The following is a 13,506-nucleotide window of genomic DNA, read 5'->3' as shown; positions in this document are numbered from 1 at the left end:
GGATCTATTTGACACTGTCCTGCCAGAAGACATTGGGGACCCAAGTGGTATCCTCTCAACGGGATAAGAGGGAACCAAGGAGGTCCCCCATTTCTCAGATGAGAGGCGACCCAGGAGTATCCAGAAGGCCCCCCATTTCTCATCGAGAGAGGACCTAGAGAACCCCCATGTCCCATAAAGAGGAGACCAGCTGGATCCCCCTTCTTCTAGCAGGATAGCGCCAGTATAGATCCACCTGAGGCCTGGACCTGGATCGAGCCAGGTCTTAGAGCCCCATTTCTCCTGTTTGGAAGTGGTACTCTGGTGGCTCAAACGGGTCCTATTTATAAACTCGGTTTGAATGTTTGATGACGTATTCAATGACGTCATAAAATGAACAGCGCGGATAAAACGTGACGTCAAATTTTGGTGGATTCCATGGTTACAAAGCTTGATTTTTGTAAATAAACAAAAACCTGTTGCCATGGTAGATTACGTTTCATTCTAAATATTATAAGCCTCACGTTTTGTATGATTCATAATGAATAGATGATTCACCATGCACACACACAATCCAAAACTACATAAAGTTTCAACAATTTCTTTTTGTGCCCGCGACCTGGTAGCTCAAACCCAAGGGCTGCTGGACTCTGCGCATGTGTCTTTTGTGTTTTTTCTTTGAGTTTAAAATCAGCGAATGTAAAATTTAGATGATTTGGATCAATCAACTTGCACATTTAGACCACCGTTGGGAGAAGTTGTTGTTTACTCCAGGCTGCTTGACGTCACAGATTACTCTAGGTGGGTCAATGTGGCACGACCCTGATAATGACATCTTGTGTATACACGCAGAGCCTCTGGAAGTGTCTGACAGTTAAGTGCTTCAGCAAAATGATCATTATAAACGACTGCACCAACAGGCCGGATACGATTTTACTTTAAATTGAGTTTTAAAATCAGAAAGAAAAGTGGACCCAGTGACACCAGACCAATCCCTGGGACATCTCAACGAGAGAGAGCTGAGGTAAATAACTTGGCAGGGATCGTCATTTTTCTGTTTTTGAAGCTCAGAGTTATTTAAAAAGTCAATTCTGTATCGTAGAGTTGGATGTGAAAACAGAAACATCGGTGAAGTTTAAATACGTTTAAAAGCCTTTTATTGTTTGAGTGCATGGAGTCAGAAACATCATGAACACCATGAAGTTACAGAGTGGTTCAAAGAGATAGAAAGCAGCTTGTGAAATCAGTTTCAACATTTCAGACTTATAAAGGGCCATGGAGTTATAATATACTTATAATTACATATGCGATGGGTAAAACACTGACAGAATCACAGTTTGATATTAAAGAATCAACGGTGCTCAGACTATCGTGGGATTTGTCTCAACATCGATGTGAGTCATTAAAAACGCTCCGCTTTTCATACCAAATGTTTTTATGAACATGAAGACTTTTACGCGAGTTTGGTGTACCTGCAGCTTCTCACTGCTGCTCCTCTTATGTCCGCGTGTTTTAGCTCGAGCGCGCGCACACTCGCGCGCACAAACAGTGATCACGCGCACCTCTTGACTTCGAGTGAAACACAGTCCGTGATCTGTATGGACTTTAAAATTAATGGTCTATGATCAAGGCCAAGTCTTGTTTGGGAATACGCAATACGGTCATCCGTTTACATTGACCGTGTCTGCATTGATCAATAATCAGCACCTAAACAACAGGATACTAATGTAAACTTACATTCAGCTGTATTCTGGGAACATCTGCGCACACTACTCCTCAAACAGAGGAGCAAGGATGGCAGCATAACTAACTTTTTAAAAAATAATGGCGAGCAAATTTATATTTTACAATTTGTCAATTACCTGACTTATTCTAAAATTATCCAAATCAATGATCTGATTCAGTGTAACACATTGTCCAAGCCAGCATTCAGAAAAATAAAAGTGAAGAAACATAATATAGGAAAAATAAGTAAATAAAACAGAGTCAGTGACACTGGTACTGTTATTTTATTTTAAGAAGTAGGCTAATTAAAATGACATAAAAAGTCATCATGGTTTGTTTAAGCGTAACAGATTATTACTCTGTTAAAATGGTGAAGAGAGCAAAGGACTTTTTGAGGTCTCGAACTTTAAAGTTATGACTTTTGACTCGACTTTGGACTTGCCTGTCTTTACTCGAATCGAGACTTCCTCATACTTGAGACATGAGATGTACTTGTGACTTGCAAACCTATGACTTTGTCCCACCGATGAAAAGTTCAGCTTTAATGTCATGGAAGGTTACACACTCCAGGGGGCGCCACACCTTTCAAATAGATGATGCTGGTAACATAAAGATAGTTCAACACAGATCTGTAAATGTTGTAGCTACAATGTCCGAGGTCTATCACAATGCAAATAATAACTCTATATCGTTTTGTGTGTTCAGACCCTGAAATCAAGACGATGGGTGATGCGTGGAGCCGTATGCAGGAGGCGGAAAGGGAGCAGGTGAGGGAGAGTGAGAAAAGGGCTGTAGGCAATTTTGTGAAAAAGCTAAAGGATGGTCCAGATCTTGGAGTTAATAAGCACTTAGTAAAGTTCACCGGTCAGTCTTCTACAGACAACCTCAGACAACATTATGAAACCAGGAAAATGAAAACGGCCGACTGCGCTCCAGACTGGATCAAGAACCTGGCAGAGAAGATGGCCGCGTTCGTTATGTCTCCTGAAGTAGCGGGACTTGGAGCACTGGGCATCGCCATCCTCATTGACATGGTTTCATCCAGTCCGCCTGAGGAGTGCATTGAAGAGGCCATGCGATCAGTGTTAGCGGAGGAGAAGACCTCTGAGGTCTGGGATCTGGTGGACGAGTGTTTGAAGAGATTCACGATCCACCATCAGAGCCGAAACAAGCTGAGGAGCGACATTGAGCGGATCGAAAGCCAGCTGAGTGTCGCTCTCACCAAGTTGAAGAACTCCATGGTGAGGGACGGACACATGTCCAATCAGGCTTTAAAGGTGTGGCTGAATGGAGCAGCCTTCCACATCCAGATGTTGATTCACCTGGAGAGACTCGGAGGGACTCAAACCTACGACCCAATACAGAGTCTCATCGAGGTGTACCAAAGAGATCTGGACCCACTTTTCCAAAAACACAAGGAAATGATCAGGGGAAAGTGTGGAATCAAAATTCTGGCTTTATCGCCTTACACTTGTGATCATTATATGTTTAATGAAGAGTCATGGTGTTGTTGGGTGCCGCCTCATCCCTCATTTGAGATATTCTTTGAGGCTTATTATGATCACAGGTACGGCAGACAGAAGCTCAATATTCAGGAGTATTTCAGTGACGTAGGACAGAATCTGCCACAGCTGGTTCATCTTAGAGGCTCCTTCAGTGTCAACTGAGAGATAAATGAAAACAACACATGAAGTTTAACCAAACTGTGACAAGACAGGGACATTTTTCATGATCAAATCTGTTCACAGTCCCCAAGACATTTCACTCAATCTATTGTCGATGTTTGACTGGACTTTATTCTGTATTATGGGTATTTGGATTTTGATTTATCACATTTTTTTTATGATGATGTGAACGATTCAGTACTAGGATGATCTTAAAATGTACTGGGTTATACAGCTTCTCTTTTTTTCATGTGTTTGAAATATAGCAATCAGTTTTGAAATGTCAGATTTGAAAGAAAAATGATGTGCAAAAATAAATGAGTCTGCCAAATTCTCTCATTCAAACCAGCATCTGTTGTTGAAAGGTCCCAGATGATTCACCTCACCACACCACACTGAAGCGAGGGAGACTGCTCATCGTCAACAGCTGAAAGCTCGGCTGACACTTTGACCCCCTCACAGGAGAATTTTCACTCAAGCTGAGTTCAGGCTGAATTTAGCTAATCACAATAGTCATATTTTAACTTTTATAAACCTTAACATAAAAAGTTGATATGTATTACATGCATAATGTGTACTTATAACATTGTAAGGAGTGTCATATTATTATGTGTTAGAATAGTTGGCGGTCATAAAACCGCTTGTGGAAGTGCAGGCTGTAAATCTTATTGGGGGTAATGGACTGCTCACATAGTGGGGTGCGTACAAGTGCCCTGTTAGAGATCAGGGAGTGTCCTGCAGCTGCATGAGAAACACACATATAACCATATATGTCTTGTTTTTGCTACATTATTTTTGACGTAACCCAAAATGTATATTGAAATTTTCATGACGTAAATGTAAAGTCAACCAGAGTATATAGGAGGGAAGCACAAGCTTCTCGCTGGTTTTGGTCTTCCTTTTTACTCTACACTTGTTCTGCACCTGTGATCAACTGACTTATATTTTCTTTTATTGAGCTCTAGTCACTCACTGTGAGAATAGCACTCTTTTGTAGGATTTGTATTATTTTGTAATCTCTGTGTTTAATCAATTGTATTATTATAAAATAAAAGGAAACCTTCCATTGTAAGGACTTTCCAACAAAAACCCTTTTCCTTTTAGATCTTATGTTTTTCTCTTGTTGGACCACGACGGACCAAAGGGATAGAAGACTACAGTAAGAAGCTTTTTGTCCCCATTGTTCCAAAACCAGAGAGGGAAGCATAGACTGGGGAGGGACACTCCGCTTTAAAGTGGTTAGGACCCACTAGGGTGTGAGAGACCCAAGGAGAGTCCCCTCCAGGTAACGGCTGTGAAGGAGGCCTTTCCAGTAGTAACAGCCTATGATCTGACCATAGAGGGGAATGACTTCAAAACTGTAATAACTCAATAACTTTAAAGGTATACAAGCTGAAAACTGTGTATTTCTTTAACCGCTCCTAATAACCAATAGTGATGTTCTAGTTCAAGGCAGCAGCGATTTCTTCATGAAAGGCAGTTATTGGTCCTTCTGACGAGATTCACACTCGGCCCAGACCAAGCAATCAAAGTGAGGCAGGGTCGAGGTTTCAAGGTCAAGTAGTAAATAAGAGCAACAAACTAGGATATTAAAATAATTCCTAAAATGCCAACTGCTTAGCCGAGATCCCCGCGCTCTCGCAACACTGTCAGTCTCATGTAAATCCTGTCTTCTTTTTTAACCTTTTATTTAAACACTAACACTTCAAATTTTCCATTTTTATACATCTCACTGTGGGCAGATCCATTATTGATAAAACACACATATATCAGACGTCTGACTAGGATAGAACAGGGAGCTGTAAAAGATTTAACACGAAGCAGAAAGTAACAGAGTTTACTTGGGACAATTTGACAACGACTTTAGAGCTCAAACATTATTTTGTGTGATTTTCTTAACTGGATAGTTTGAAGCAGGTGTTTGGATATTTGCCTCTGGGATCTCCCCTCCATATGTCTTGAAAATTCAGTGTCTTATTGTGCAGTTAACCAGCAGGGGTGTGTTGCTACCGCCATCTGCTGGACAAACTGGTGAACTGTCCACTGGAGAAAAACTTCAAGTAAGAGTCCATCTGAATTTAAAGGTGCACTGTGGAGATTTGGTCGTCAAATGTAAAAGTTGGAGAAGTGAAATAATTATACATAATAAAGAAATATACTGAGAACAAAAGCAACAATCTTACATTTTGATTTTTAATAATAGGCTAATACACAGAGAGAGGAGCTAAAGTGATAATGAGAGTGAACATACTGATGTTACACAGTTCATAGTGAGTTATATGGGTTCTTATTGAAGCAAATCCTTTGGCTCAAGGTTCTCTATTAAATGAATTAAAACAATCATGAATAAGTTATTTCTGATCTCTTTTGCATCAAACGTCTGTGAAATGACTGTAGCAGTTACTAAACGTACACTGAGTCAGAGCTGATTGATTTGAGAGTAAAAGAAAGAGTGAGAGAGAGAAAGAGGGAGAGAAAGATAGAGGAGAGTGAGAAGCTCTACTGGAGCCTGTCCTGCCAGTGGGGGACCCTCGGGGGTCTCCCACTGGCAGGACAGTGCCAGTATAGATCCACCAGCACCGGGCTCGTGGTGAGCCTTGGTCCATATAGACCCTGCTGGTGACTCTACCTGACACTGAGGCCTGGACCTGGATCTGGCCAGGTGTTAGAGCCCCACTTCTCCTCTTTTGGAGCTGGTACTAGATGATTTGAGAGTAAAAGAAAGAGCGATAGAGAGAAAGAGGGAGAGAAGGATAGAAATCCAGCTCCAAAAGAGGAGGAGATGGAGCTCTAAGACCTGGCCAGATCCAGGTCCAGGCCTCAGTTTCAGGTAGAGTCACCAGCAGGATCAGTATAGAACCAAGGCTCATTCAGAGCGACGTGCTGGTGGATCTAAACTGGCACCGTCCTTACCTGAGGGGGACCCAGGTGGTCTGCTCTTTACGGATAACAAGGGACTCAGGAGGACCCTGTTTCACGTAAAGAGACCACCATGGATCTCCCAGTATAGATCCAAGGCTCATTATGAACGACATGCTGGTGGATCTATACTGGCGCCGTCTTGCCTGAGGGGGACCCAGGTGGCCACCTAAGTCTCCCAGTATAGATCCACCAGCCTTGGTCCATATGAGTCTTGGTCCATATAGACCATGCTGGTGGCTCTACCCGAAATAGTACTCTGGTGGCTGAAATGAGTCCTACTTATAAACTCGGTTTGATGGTTTTATGACGTATTCCATGACGTCACCAAAGTAACTGCGCAGATCGAACGTGACGTCATATCTTGGCGCGTTGGTTTCATCATGTAGAGTTGAGCTGCCCGCGACCTGGCAGCTCAACTCTACGCATGCGCAACAACGAGAAGACTACTACCAGCAGGAAAGTTGTCCTATAGCGTGCTTCAGCAAGATGATCATTATTAACGACTGCACCAACAGTCCGGAGAGGATTTTACTTTCACTTTTAACGATTAAGGAGTTTTAAAATCAGAAAGAAAAGTGGACCCAGTGACAGCAGACAAATCCCTGGGACATCTCAACGAGAGCTGAGGTAAATAACTTGGCAGTGATCTGTTTGACGTGTTGCATCGTTTTTTTTCTTCTGTTTTTGAAGCTCTGAGTTATTTTAAAAGTCAATTCTGTATCGTAGAGTTGGATGTGAAAACAGAAACATCGGTGAAGTTTAAACACGTTTAAAAGCCTCTTATTGTTTGAGTGCATGGAGTCAGACACATCATGAACACCATGAAGTTACAGAGTGGTTCAAAGAGATAGAAAGCAGCTTGTGAAATCATTTTCAACATCTTAGACTTGTAAAGGTCATGGTGTTTTTATTACAGAGATATAGTCTAAAACCAAAGGGTTTCACTATCCTTCATATTTTCACCACGACAATGTAAAACTCAGGTGTGGACTCGAGTCACGGTTTTGAGTACTTTGGACTCGACTTGATAAAATCATAAAAGACTTGTAACTCGACTTGGACTTCAGCACCAGTGACTCGTGACTTCACTTGGACTTGAGCCTAATGACTCGAAAATACTTGAGGTTTTAATGTCTCACTGCTGCTCCTCTGCTGTCCGCGTGTTTTAGCGCGAGCTGACTGACACGCGCGCGCACACCTTTGAAAACTTAAGCTTTTAGGTCCTGGATGTTTCACACTTAGTGACACCAGGGGGCGCCACACCTTGCAAACAGATGATGCTGGTAACCCTGGTAGCATGAAGATAGTTCAACACAGATCTGTAACAGTTATAGTTATAATGTCCGAGGTCTATCACAATGCCAATAATAACTCTATATTGTTTTGTGTGTTGCAGTGATAAACAGAAATTCTCAACTTTCATCTTTGATCTGACCCTGAATTCAAGACGATGGGTGATGCGTGGAGCCGTATGCAGGAGACGGTAAGGGAGCAGATGAGGGAGCATGAGAAAAGGGAAGTAGGCAATTTTGTGAAAACACTAAAGGATGGTCCAGATCTTGGAGTTGACAAGCACTTAGTAAAGTTCACCGGTCAGTCTTCTACAGACAACCTCAGACAACATTATGAAACCAGGAAAATGAAAACGGCCGACTGCGCTCCAGACTGGATCAAGAACCTGGCAGAGAAGATGGCCGCGTTCGCTCAGTCTCCTGAAGTAGCGGGACTTGGAGCACTGGGCATCGCCATCCTCATTGACATGGTTTCATCCAGTCCGCCTGAGGAGTGCATTGAAGAGGCCATGCGATCAGTGTTAGCGGAGGAGAAGACCTCTGAGGTCTGGGATCTGATGGACGAGTGTTTGAAGAGATTCACGATGCACCATCAGAGCCGAAACAAGCTGAGGAGTGACATTGAGCGGATCGAAAGCCAGCTGAGTGTCGCTCTCACCAAGTTGAAGAACTCCATGGTGAGGGACGGACACATGTCCAATCAGGCTTTAAAGGTGTGGCTGAATGGAGCAGCCTTCCACGTCCAGATGTTGATTCACCTGGAGAGACTCGGAGGGACTCAAACCTACGACCCAATACAGAGTCTCATCGAGGTGTACCAAAGAGATCTGGACCCACTTTTCCAAAAACACAAGGAAATGGTCAAGGGAAAGTGTAGAAAGGGAGGGGATGGTGATATCACTTCCCCTGTTTGTCAGACTATGGAGGATGAAGATTCAAGACATTATTCCCTGAATTCTCATGTCAAGTATGAGATATTCTTTGAGGCTTATTATGATCACAGGTACGGCAGACAGAAGCTCAATATTCAGGAGTATTTCAGTGACGTAGGACAGAATCTGCCACAGCTGGTTCGTCTTAGAGGCTCCTTCAGTGTCAACTGAGAGATAAATGAAAACAACACATTAAGTTTAACCAAACTGTGACAAGACAGGGACATTTTTCATGATCAAATCTGTTCACAGTCCCCAAGACATTTTACTCAATCTACTGTCGATGTTTGACTGGACTTTATTCTGTATTATGGGTATTTGGATTTTGATTTATCACATTTTTTTATGATGATTTGAACGATTCAGTACGAGGATGATCTTAAAATGTACTGGGTTATACAGCTTCTCTTTATTTCATGTGTTTGAAATATAGCAATCAGTTTTAAAATGTCCGATTTTAAAGAAAAATGATGTGCAAAAATAAATGAGTCTGCCAAATTCTCTGATTCAGACCAGCATCTGTCAGTCAAATGTAAATCCTGTCTTCTTTTTTAACCTTTTATTTAAACACTAACGCTTCCATTTTCCCCTTTTTATACATCTCACTGTGAGCAGATCCATTATTGATATAGCACACACATATATCAGACGTTTGACTATATAATGAGCTAAAGTGATAATGAGAGTGAACATACTGATGTTACACAGTTCATAGTGAGTTATATGGGTTCTTATTGAAGCAAATCCTTTGGCTCAAGGTTCTCTATTAAATGAATTAAAACAACCATAAATAAGTTATTTCTGATCTCTTTTGCATCAAACGTCTGTGAAATGACTGTAGCAGTTACTAAACGTACACTATGAGTCAGAGCTGATTGATTTGAGAGTAAAAGAAAGAGTGAGAGAGAGAAAGAGGGAGAGAAAGATAGAGGAGAGTGAGAAGCTCTACTGGAGCCTGTCCTGCCAGTGGGGGACCCTCGGGGGTCTCCCACTGGCAGGACAGTGCCAGTATAGATCCACCAGCACCGGGCTCGTGGTGAGCCTTGGTCCATATAGACCCTGCTGGTGACTCTACCTGACACTGAGGCCTGGACCTGGATCTGGCCAGGTGTTAGAGCCCCACTTCTCCTCTTTTGGAGCTGGTGCTAGATGATTTGAGAGTAAAAGAAAGAGCGATAGAGAGAAAGAGGGAGAGAAGGATAGAAATCCAGCTCCAAAAGAGGAGGAGATGGAGCTCTAAGACCTGGCCAGAGCCAGGTCCAGGCCTCAGTTTCAGGTAGAGTCACCAGCAGGATCAGTATAGAACCAAGGCTCATTCAGAGCTACTGCTGGTGGATCTAAACTGGCACCGTCCTTACCTGAGGGGGACCCAGGTGGTCTGCTCTTTACGGATAACAGGGGCCTCAGGAGGACCCTGTTTCACAAAAAGAGGAGACACCACCTGGATCTCCCAGTATAGATCCAAGGCTCATTATGAACGACATGCTGGTGGATCTATACTGGCGCCGTCTTGCCTGAGGGGGACCCAGGTGGTCACCTAGGTCTCCCAGTATAGATCCACCAGCCCCAGACTCATAATGTGTCTTGGTCCATATAGACCATGCTGGTAGCTCTACCCGAAATAGTACTCTGCTGGCTGAAATGAGTCCTACTTATAAAGTCGGTTTGATGGTTTTATGACGTATTCAATGACGTCACCAAAGTAACTGCGCAGATCGAACGTGACGTCATATCTTGGCGTATTGGTTTCAACATGTCTTTCTGTGCCCGCGACCTGGCAGCTCAACTCTACGCATGCGCAACATCGAGAAGACTACTACCAGCAGGAAAGTGATAATTATCTCCATGGTGACGGACGGACACATGTCCAATCGGGCTTTAAAGATGTGGCTGAATGGAGCAGCCTTCCACATCCAGCGGACTTGATTCTGTATGATGGGTATTTGGATTTTGATTCATCACATTATTTTTATGCACTTCCTGATCATTTCTATTCCGGCTCATCCCGCCCGCGATGATCTTTTAAATCAAGCTTTTTTTTAAATTTGGTCTTCTTGGGAATCGGATGTGTTGTTTTTGACTGATTTGTTTCATGGTTGTTTTCCAGTCAGATTTGCCAGTTCTTTGATAATGTTTAAAATAAACTAATGATTTGTTTACCTCTGGGATCTCCCCTCCAAATGTCTTGAAAATTCAGTGTCTTATTGTGCAGTTAACCAGCAGGGGTGTGTTGCTACCGCCATCTGCTGGACAAACTGGTGAACTGTCCACTGGAGAAAAACTTCAAGTAAGAGTCCATCTGAATTTAAAGGTGCACTGTGGAGATTTGGTCGTCAAATGTAAAAGTTGGAGAAGTGAAATAATTATACATAATAAAGAAATATACTGAGAACAAAAGCAACAATCTTACATTTTGATTTTTAATAATAGGCTAATACACAGAGAGAGGAGCTAAAGTGATAATGAGAGTGAACATACTGATGTTACACAGTTCATAGTGAGTTATATGGGTTCTTATTGAAGCAAATCCTTTGGCTCAAGGTTCTCTATTAAATGAATTAAAACAATCATAAATAAGTTATTTCTGATCTCTTTTGCATCAAATGTCTGTGAAATGACTGTAGCAGTTACTAAACGTACACTATGAGTCAGAGCTGATTGATTTGAGAGTAAAAGAAAGAGTGAGAGAGAGAAAGAGGGAGAGAAAGATAGAGGAGAGTGAGAAGCTCTACTGGAGCCTGTCCTGCCAGTGGGGGACCCTCGGGGGTCTCCCACTGGCAGGACAGTGCCAGTATAGATCCACCAGCACCGGGCTCTTGATGAGCCTTGGTCCATATTGACCCTGCTGGTGACTCTACCTGACACTGAGGCCTGGACCTGGATCTGGCCAGGTGTTAGAGCCCCACTTCTCCTCTTTTGGAGCTGGTACTAGATGATTTGAGAGTAAAAGAAAGAGCGATAGAGAGAAAGAGGGAGAGAAGGATAGAAATCCAGCTCCAAAAGAGGAGGAGATGGAGCTCTAAGATCTGGCCAGATCCAGGTCCAGGCCTCAGTTTCAGGTAGAGTCACCAGCAGGATCAGTATAGAACCAAGGCTCATTCAGAGCGACGTGCTGGTGGATCTAAACTGGCACCGTCCTTACCTGAGGGGGACCCAGGTGGTCTGCTCTTTACGGATAACAGGGGACTCAGGAGGACCCTGTTTCACGTAAAGAGACCACCATGGATCTCCCAGTATAGATCCAAGGCTCATTATGAACGACATGCTGGTGGATCTATACTGGCGCTGTCTTGCCTGAGGGGGACCCAGGTGGCCACCTAAGTCTCCCAGTATAGATCCACCAGCCTTGGTCCATGAGTCTTGGTCCATATAGACCATGCTGGTAGCTCTACCCGAAATAGTACTCTGGTGGCTGAAATGAGTCCTACTTATAAAGTCGGTTTGATGGTTTTATGACGTATTCAATGACGTCACCAAAGTAACTGCGCAGATCGAACGTGACGTCATATCTTGGCGTATTGGTTTCAACATGTCTTTCTGTGCCCGCGACCTGGCAGCTCAACTCTACGCATGCGCAACATCGAGAAGACTAGTACCACCAGGAAAGTGATAATTATCTCCATGGTGACGGACGGACACATGTCCAATCGGGCTTTAAAGATGTGGCTGAATGGAGCAGCCTTCCACATCCAGCGGACTTGATTCTGTATGATGGGTATTTGGATTTTGATTCATCACATTATTTTTATGCACTTCCTGATCATTTCTATTCCGGCTCATCCCGCCCGCGATGATCTTTTAAATCAAGCTTTTTTTTAAAATGTGGTCTTCTTGGGAATCGGATGTGTTGTTTTTGACTGATTTGTTTCATGGTTGTTTTCCAGTCAGATTTGCCAGTTCTTTGATAATGTTTAAAATAAACTAATGATTTGTTTACCTCTGGGATCTCCCCTCCAAATGTCTTGAAAATTCAGTGTCTTATTGTGCAGTTAACCAGCAGGGGTATGTTGCTACCGCCATCTGCTGGACAAACTGGTGAACTGTCCACTGGAGAAAAACTTCAAGTAAGAGTCCATCTGAATTTAAAGGTGCACTGTGGAGATTTGGTCGTCAAATGTAAAAGTTGGAGAAGTGAAATAATTATACATAATAAAGAAATATACTGAGAACAAAAGCAACAATCTTACATTTTGATTTTTAATAATAGGCTAATACACAGAGAGAGAGGAGCTAAAGTGATAATGAGAGTGAACATACTGATGTTACACAGTTCATAGTGAGTTATATGGGTTCTTATTGAAGCAAATCCTTTGGCTCAAGGTTCTCTATTAAATGAATTAAAACAATCATGAATAAGTTATTTCTGATCTCTTTTGCATCAAATGTCTGTGAAAGGACTGTAGCAGTTACTAAACGTACACTATGAGTCAGAGCTGATTGATTTGAGAGTAAAAGAAAGAGCGATAGAGAGAAAGAGGGAGAGAAAGATAGAGGAGAGTGAGAAGCTCTACTGGAGCCTGCCCTGCCAGTGGGGGTCCCTCGGGGGTCTCCCACTGGCAGGACAGTGCCAGTATAGATCCACCAGCACCGGGCTCGTGGTGAGCCTTGGTCCATATAGACCCTGCTGGTGACTCTACCTGACACTGAGGCCTGGACCTGGATCTGGCCAGGTGTTAGAGCCCCACTTCTCCTCTTTTGGAGCTGGTGCTAGATGATTTGAGAGTAAAAGAAAGAGCGATAGAGAGAAAGAGGGAGAGAAGGATAGAAATCCAGCTCCAAAAGAGGAGGAGATGGAGCTCTAAGATCTGGCCAGATCCAGGTCCAGGCCTCAGTTTCAGGTAGAGTCACCAGCAGGATCAGTATAGAACCAAGGCTCATTCAGAGCGACGTGCTGGTGGATCTAAACTGGCACCGTCCTTACCTGAGGGGGACCCAGGTGGTCTGCTCTTTACGGATAACAGGGGACTCAGGAGGACCCTGTTTCACGTAAAG

The 13,506-nt window shown here is 43.1% G+C and overlaps 2 protein-coding genes and 1 long non-coding RNA gene across 5 annotated transcripts; all 3 read left to right on the top strand.

Moving 5' to 3' along the window:
* Positions 1 to 767: 767 nt before the first annotated feature.
* Positions 768 to 4,457, top strand: LOC306837883 (uncharacterized protein). The gene is made up of 2 exons (XM_079365744.1): positions 768 to 1,003; positions 2,410 to 4,457. Exon 2 carries the CDS (start codon positions 2,427 to 2,429, stop codon positions 3,369 to 3,371), a length of 945 nt encoding a protein of 314 aa, XP_079221870.1. The 5' UTR covers positions 768 to 1,003; positions 2,410 to 2,426; the 3' UTR covers positions 3,372 to 4,457.
* Positions 4,458 to 6,815: 2,358 nt separating this feature from the next.
* Positions 6,816 to 10,923, top strand: LOC306837882 (uncharacterized protein). Of its 3 annotated transcripts, XM_079365743.1 has the most exons (4): positions 6,816 to 6,917; positions 7,687 to 9,656; positions 9,688 to 9,887; positions 10,044 to 10,923. In XM_079365743.1, exon 2 carries the CDS (start codon positions 7,741 to 7,743, stop codon positions 8,683 to 8,685), a length of 945 nt encoding a protein of 314 aa, XP_079221869.1. In that variant the 5' UTR covers positions 6,816 to 6,917; positions 7,687 to 7,740; the 3' UTR covers positions 8,686 to 9,656; positions 9,688 to 9,887; positions 10,044 to 10,923. The 3 variants fall into 3 exon arrangements, with proteins under 3 accessions (XP_079221869.1, XP_079221867.1, XP_079221868.1); XM_079365741.1 differs by having other exon boundaries at positions 9,688 to 10,923; XM_079365742.1 differs by lacking the exon at positions 6,816 to 6,917 and having other exon boundaries at positions 7,430 to 9,656; positions 9,688 to 10,923.
* A 2,094-nt stretch (positions 10,924 to 13,017) lies between these two features.
* LOC306837889 lies at positions 13,018 to 13,505 on the top strand. The gene is made up of 2 exons (XR_013780999.1): positions 13,018 to 13,218; positions 13,250 to 13,505. It is a non-coding gene; the product is annotated as an uncharacterized lncRNA (long non-coding RNA).
* The last annotated feature ends 1 nt before the right edge of the window (position 13,506 follows it).

Source organism: Symphodus melops (genome assembly GCF_947650265.1).
Source record: "Symphodus melops genome assembly, chromosome: 17".
In the NCBI taxonomy this organism is placed as follows: Eukaryota; Metazoa; Chordata; class Actinopteri; order Labriformes; family Labridae; genus Symphodus; species Symphodus melops.
The sequence above is the reverse complement of the archived record's forward strand: the minus strand, read 5'-3'. Positions and strand labels throughout refer to the sequence as shown.